The sequence below is a fragment of the Lipotes vexillifer genome, unplaced genomic scaffold (genome assembly GCF_000442215.2).
Source record: "Lipotes vexillifer unplaced genomic scaffold, Lipotes_vexillifer_v1.1 scaffold1129, whole genome shotgun sequence".
Lineage (NCBI taxonomy): Eukaryota > Metazoa > Chordata > Mammalia > Artiodactyla > Lipotidae > Lipotes > Lipotes vexillifer.
This window is the reverse complement of record NW_006789022.1, coordinates 1,723,536-1,730,488: the sequence shown is the minus strand read 5'-3', so window position 1 is coordinate 1,730,488 and position 6,953 is coordinate 1,723,536. Positions and strand designations below refer to the sequence as shown.

Here is a 6,953-nt window from a genome sequence, read left to right as displayed (position 1 = left end):
GGAGGCAAAGCAGAGTGGCCACTGGCTGGCTCGGGTTTCGAGCTGCTCAGCCTGGGGGCCACTATACTTAGGACATCCACGTGGAGAGCCACCCTCCTTTGCTCAACTGGATGAAGTCAGGTGGGAGAGGGAAGGGGCTGGGCTGTCCCTGGTCCCTCTGTCTGACCACCAGGCCCGGGCTGGAGCACCAAGCCACACCAGGTTCGTGAGGACCCACCGCCCACCAATGGTGGGACAGAGAGGTATACCAGAATGTCCTAGGAAAGTGAGAGGGTGAAGCAGGAAACACCGCCTCTGGGCTCTCCGGCAGGGTGTGCTCTGCACGCACCCCACATCTAATGGCTCCTGAGTGGAGCTGTCCCCTGGCTGGAGCGTGGGGAAGGAGACAAAAATCACAGCTTCTGAACAAGTGGTTGGGAACTTACTGGAAAATTCAGTCAAGTATGAAAGGTGTCACTTTACAGAACCAAAAGTAGCTTATGTATTTCTCTGGAAGATGTTCTCTCACACCCACCCGTCCCCCGGACTCCCCACAAACAGGCAGCTGGGCCTGGCTTCTGTGACTGCCGAGCCAGGGGACACGAGAGCGAAGGCAGGGCCTGTGGACAGGGGCCGCTGCGAACGGAAGGAGGAAGGCACAAGAAGAACCAACTGAATCTGGGAGCAGGGGCAGGGCAGGGCCGGGTGGAGAAGGGAGCCACTGGCAGAGCGACTCAGCCTGAAACAGACAGGACCCGCGTCCCTGTCTACACGCGGGCCGCAGCTGCAGGAGGGGCGAGCCAGGCGACTTCCCAGCCGGGCAGGAGGTACAGAGGCTGTGCGTGCATGGGGCTGCTGGCCAGAGGAGGAGGCAAGAAAGAATGCTGCCTCTAATGTTATATATTAAAAATATCCATGGTTCTTATGCACAAAATTCCATCGTTCACCTACGAGTATCACCCCTGCCTCCCCAGGAGCAGCCTTAAGATAAAGGTGGTGGTTTTCCTTTGCGAGCTGAGGAAATATTGCTGTCTTTATGGTCTTGGGAACTGCTGACCCCCCCATCCCCTGCAGCCTCTGCCTGGCCGGCCGGTAGGAGTAGGGGTCGCTCACTCGTGCCTCCGCTTGGAGGGCGGGATCAGGTGCGGGGGCAGGTCGGCGGGCAGCTCGTGGCCCTCCAGCTTGACTTTGATGAGGTGGTTGGCCAGGGCGAACTCCTCGTCGTCCAGCAGCCCGTCCCGATCCACGTCGGCCAGCTTCCAGATCTTCCCCAGCACCGTGTTGGGCAGCTTGGACTTCACCATCTCCTTCTTGGCGCTGGCGCCCGTGATCTTGCCATTGACAGGTGACAGTGTATAGAAGATCTCGTCGTAGGTGGGCTTGTCCTTGCCCACCACCCACTCGACGTCGTCGATGCCCTCGCCGGCCCCCTCGCCGTAGCCGTGCCCGAAGGGCCCGTTCATGGTGCCGTCGAAAGCACCGCCCTTCACAACCTGGGCAGGCATCAGGGACTCCTCCTGGCGCACAATCACCATCAGCCGGGCGATGTCGTTGGCCAGCATGTCGTCCACCGTGTCCAGCAGCTTGGGCTTAAGGGCCTGGAACTTGCTGAAGTCCTGGGTCTGCAGGAGCTCCTGTGGTGGGAGTGGAGGAAGGACAGGGTTGGGTCGGCCCCTCCTGGGCTTCCAGCACGGAGGGTGCAGCAAGGGTTCCCGAGCAGAAAGATCTGGCTCCGCGTCACGGCCCCAACCACTTAACATCTTGGCTCCCCCTTCTCTAAGCTGGAGGTAAAAATAGTCCCCTCCGTGCAGGACTGTGGTGAGGATTAACTGGGAGGAGGCTGGGGTGCCTGGCACAGCCCTGCCCTCCCCCTCCCCCTCCCCCTCAGTGTGAGTCACCACATTCCCCTGTGAGGTGTCATTCCCCTGTGAGAAGTTGACTGGGTCAACTTCTCCGATTGGGTGGGGCGCTGGTGATTAATTGGGAGCTTCCATGTTGGCAGGCCCCGCCCCATGGAGCCGGGGTTCCCTCCAGAACCACCGCCCCAGTGCCCCAGCCGTCCCTACTCCCATCCAAGGGGCAGCCGTACCTGCATCTTGCGGAGGCTAGGGAAGTCGCCGGGGGAGATCTGATGCTCCCGCTCAACCTTCTGGTAGATCTCGCCCAGGTTGTTCACCAGCTCTTTCTTTTTGCTTTCTTTACCGAAGACATTGGGCATCTCCTTCTTGAGGGAGCTGATGATGTAGGCGTGGACCTGTGAAGACAGAGAAGGGGTGGGTGTCAGGTGCTTCCTGGACACCTTGTTGGGAGCATGGCCTGCACCTGTGCTGCCCTGCAAAGCTGGATTGTAACCCGGGACAGCTAACCACAGCCGCAGCCCAAAGCCTGTGTTCTTTCCACTTCTCGGCACGCACAGCCCTCCCCGGTGACTCCTCTGCACATCAGAGACACCGAGCGCATTCCTACCAAGCCAAGCAGAGCTGTGCCATCCTGCTTACACAAGTCTGTGGATGCTGGTGCCATGAACTCCAACACAGCCTGAGTTATGCCCCACTTTATCATCCTGACAGCCTCGGGGACGACTAAGGATTAGGAAAATCCCACAAGGCTTTCCCCAGATGTTTCAGGCTTTACGCAGTACCTTGGGTAGACATCTGCCAATGAAGGGTGGCACATCCTTCCCTTCCCCACAGCGGGCCAGTAACTCTGGCAACCTTGCAAAGGCACAGCCCTCAAATCCCTCTGCCTTGCCAAGCAACGTCCTGCCTAGGAGGGCTGCAGCCAGCCAGCCTCACACCCCCTTCTCCTAGACTGCCAGCTCCACCCCCAAAAAAACCTCTCCACTGGCCTGACCTTGTCTGCCGGGGGCTGAGACCTGGCTGAGAACTGCCCCAGGGAAGCAGGCTGGTCACAGAGTCACAGTCACAGCTCTGCCCATCACAGGCCAGCAGAGACAGCGACTCAGTCCAGGAAAAGGAAACAGTCTCAAAACAGCAGGTGCAGGACAAGATTGGAGAGGCTGGGGCTTTCCAGGCAGGGTGACTCAATGTGCCCGAGGGCCACGCGATTACACACCATCTCTGTAAATGAGCAGGCAGGGCCTGAAGTCTGCCCATTGTTCCGTCCTGGAGGGAGGCTGAGCGATGAGAGCACTGGAAGCCCTGCCGGGAGAGGGGCTGGAGGGAAAGGAGGGGGGCTGCCCTGCCCTGAGGCTGAGCAGAGGCTGGACTGGAAAACAGGAGGCCAGTCTCTCCTCCATTCACCCCTCTTCCCCTTCAGCTCAGGACATCATCGCTTGGCCCTTCGAGGCCAGGAGCCAAGTATGTGGATTTTCTCATGGGCTCCTTTCTCAGAACCAGTTCCACTCATCAGGAAGCTTCCAGAAGTGAGATATCTACAGAAATGTGCAGCCCTGTGCCCTCCAGAGCAGGGTGCAGGCATCTTTACTTTGCATACAGGTCACCAGGGGACCGTGTCCAAATACAGATTATGGTTCAGTAGGGCAGGGGCCTCAGAACCTATGTTTCTAGTGAGTTCCAATCTGCTGGTCCTGGAGCACTTTGGGTAACCACAGAGGAGACACAGCCGGGGGTAAAGGATGCAGGGTCGCTTCTCATTATTCAAGCCAGGGAGCACCCAAAACTACCTGACTCCAGCCCTCTAGACAGTGTAGGGCGCCCTGGGCCACTGTGTTTGGCCCATGGCAGAGTGCCAGAGCCTCTGGGCTACACAGAAGGGAGCCTCAAAATGCGGTACCATTCAAAATCGTGTCCTAAGGGGACGTGCTCTGCTCCTCAGTGTCTGAAGGGCCCACTGGTGGCATTATCCTTCCTTCCCCAGCCCCAGCCACCCCGGGGTCCTGTTGAAGTGCTCGGCCAGGCACTGAGACTCCAAACTCCTGAGCAATTCAGATGCTGTCCACAGGTGCCAGCAGGCCTTGTGCTTCCATGGAAGAGTAGGGATGGTTTGCAAGGCCTCTGGGCCAGAGGCCATCAGCGCTCTCCCTGGGCCCGCAGGTTTGCGCCCCATCTCTCCACTAACTACCTCCTGTCTCGGCCTAAGCATCGTCTCCCGCCCGAGGCCCCCCGGGCTAGCCCGCCCTCCCAGGACAGCTCATCCCAGGCTGACCCCGAGACAATACAAATAAATCGTACTTTCTTTTTCTTTATGTGTTCTGCTTTTCCCTGTACGGCTGACAAGTGCTAGGAGGGTGGGGACCTGTCAGTCCCCACTGCATCCCCAGCACCCAGCACATGCTGCGTGCATTCCAGTGCTCAGCAGACCTGGGGGGAAACTGATGAGCCCTCGAGAAGCATCCCCACTCACTCTCCACCCCCCAGGCTGCCCCCGGCACAGTGGTACCTTCTTATCTGATGCTTATGTGTGTTAAAAAAAATCTCAGGAAAAGGCTGCTCCCACGGGGGCACAAGAGGATGGGTTCAGACAAGGCGTGGCACAGTGCAGCCATGGGTCTGCAGGGCTGGGTCTTGGGCATCCAATCCCGGGGCCCCGAGTGGCCATCCCAGAGCCCCCTGGGGCTGCGTCCCCAGCCTGGGTTTACCTTGGCCAGCCGCGCCCGCTTGATCAGGTCATTGAGCTTCCTGAGGGCGGCGTTGCGGGGCAGAGACTGGATGTCTTTGAAGAGGTCCTGCTCCTCGGCCTCAAAGAGCTTACGGTTGTCGGGGATGAGGAGCGGGTGGGACCAGAAGGAGCCGATGTATACCCTGACCACCTCGGGGGTGTTGATGATCTTCCCCAGGGACCACATGAGGGCCCCGTAGACCCGCATCAGCTGCTGGGTCTCGATCTGGTCGGCCTTGTTCAGCACCACGCGGATCTTGTCCTCGTGGTTCTTGAGTGCCTTGATGACTTCTGAGAACTCATCGGAGATGTCCAGCTTGTGGGCATCAAAGAGCAGGATGATGCGGTCCACGCGCTCAGCAAACCACTCGAGGACGGCCGCAAAGTCGTAACCTGCGGGAAGAGAAGGGCGAGTTGGGGGCGCCAGGGGCCAGGTGGTCCGATGGCTCTCGTGCCTGACTTGGCCTGGTACTTCTCAGCCTGGGGTCATTTAAATTTCCAGAATGTACTTATGTGGACAGCCCAGTGCCCTGAGGGCAGGTTCATCAGGCCTCCCCTACTTCCGTACCCACCGTGGTGACACCCTCACCCACGCAGCACCTGGCACGACGAGGCACTTGACAAATAAATAATGCAAGGGAAGTCACAAAGTCTAAGCTCTAAAGTGGGTCGAACTATGGCAAGAGTGAGGAGGAGACCCCAGCAGCACAGCTCAACACTGGGCGGGAAGAACAGATTTGGGGGCTGTTGGCTGGGTGCCCCTGCACAGCAGCGACAATTAACAGCAGTAAGACGACCTACAGCTGCTGCTTGTCCGGTGCTATGTGCTGGGCTCCCTGTTCTGCAGGACTCATTCATTCCCTACAAGTTACAGCTCGGGGGCCAGATCTGGCTCACTACCTGTTTTCATAAATAAAGCTTTACTGGAACACAGCCGGCTCACCTGTACTCTCTGGCTGCTTCTGAGCTACAAGAGCAGAGCTCAGTTGTGGCAGAGAGCACGAGGCCCCCAAAGCCGAAAATTTAACACTCTGACCCTTAGAGAAAACGTTTGCTGACCCCTGCTCTACAGGCCTATTAAGTGCTGCAAACCACCTCCCCTTTCTAGGTCTTAAACGCTTCTCTAAAATGAAGCGACTAGACTAAGCTCCAGCTCCCAACTCTATTCTGTGCTGTTTCCTGCCAACAATTAAGGCCGTTGGTGAACCGGCCGTCTGCAGCAGGACTGCTGACAGAACTGTCTAGTTTTAGCTCGATTCACGGCCCCCCAGCTTAAAACTGCATTTCCCAGCCGCTCTGCAGCAGAAATGCAGCAGCAAAGGTGCACCGGCCCTTTGTCCTCTTCTCCCTTCCCAAGGACTGGAATGCAGGTGTGAGGGCAGGAGCTGGAATAACCACCCTGGGTTCAGGATGGCCTTGGACCATTGTATTTCACACAAACTATCAAATACCTGATTTAAAAGCCCATGGATTTGTGGGTCTCTGCAACAGCGGTTTAATTTGTAGCCTATTTTACAGTTATGCCACCTCAAAAGTGTTTCCACTTCTTGCACTGTCCCCAGAGGAAGAGAAAATTGTGCTTCTCATCTTTTGAGGCTACTAAGGAATAGTAGACCATGTGGAAACAATGGCCCAAGAGTCTTTGGGAAGCTTGGGTCCCAGCCCCCGAACCGCCATCTCTCTGGGTGACTCCGGGCAAGTCCCCTTTTTCCTCACCGGCAGGCCACAGGACACCCCCAATGCAGGCTGGCCCTCTTAGGAACCACTGCGTCCTTCCCAGAGCACAGTCACGCCCCTGAGAAGGAGCCAGAGAGCCACTCCTATAGAGAAGAGCCTGGGACGCTGCCCAGAAACAGGCCAAAACCAACCCCCCACCGCCACCAGGCTGGGATTTAGACATGCCTCCTCTAGATGGCAGGAAACAGAAAAGCAGCAGGTAGAGGGCAGACCAAAGAAAAGGACCAAGTGTCAACAAAAGGCCCAGAGTGACTCAAGGAGCCATGGGGAGGGCAGCCCTCACCGCTCCTCTTGTAAGGCGTGGGCTGAGCCATCCCGCCAAGCCTCCGGGGCTGAACGGGAGTCCACAGACAGCCCACGAGGCCACCTCCACTCCGGCCGGAACACCCCCTGGGGGTGGGGGGTACTTTAAGAGAGCCGTGTGGGGCGTGCCTGGGGTGAAGCTGTGCCTGGTTAGACAAACCTTCCAGCCGCCCCGTCCCCACGTTCAAGTGGGCTCCAGAGCTGTCTGCGCACCTGAAGCCGCAGCCTTGCAGGCCTCTCCCTGCACCCAAGCACTCAGAAACAACACAGGGTTTTAGTAAGAAAGCCCTGGATTTAACTCCCGGCTCCAGCCACTGACTCTGTGACCCCAAATTCTTAACTTCGGAGTTAAC

At 58.0% G+C, this 6,953-nt stretch overlaps 1 protein-coding gene across 2 annotated transcripts in view; it reads right to left on the bottom strand.

Annotated features, from left to right (window-relative positions):
- Nucleotides 1–863: 863 nt before the first annotated feature.
- EHD1 (EH domain containing 1) overlaps nt 864–6,953 on the bottom strand; it is a 22,493-nt gene continuing 16,403 nt past the window's right edge. Inside the window, exons 3-5 of one of the 2 annotated variants that reach the window (XM_007462038.1) lie at nt 4,541–4,953; nt 2,069–2,233; nt 864–1,613 (exon numbers count right to left, since the gene is read on the bottom strand). In XM_007462038.1, the coding sequence (XP_007462100.1) occupies nt 1,089–1,613; nt 2,069–2,233; nt 4,541–4,953 (1,103 nt within the window). In that variant the 3' untranslated portion in view covers nt 864–1,088. The remainder of the gene's footprint in view (nt 1,614–2,068; nt 2,234–4,540; nt 4,954–6,953) is intronic. The other variant, XM_007462037.1, reaches the window with a different exon arrangement.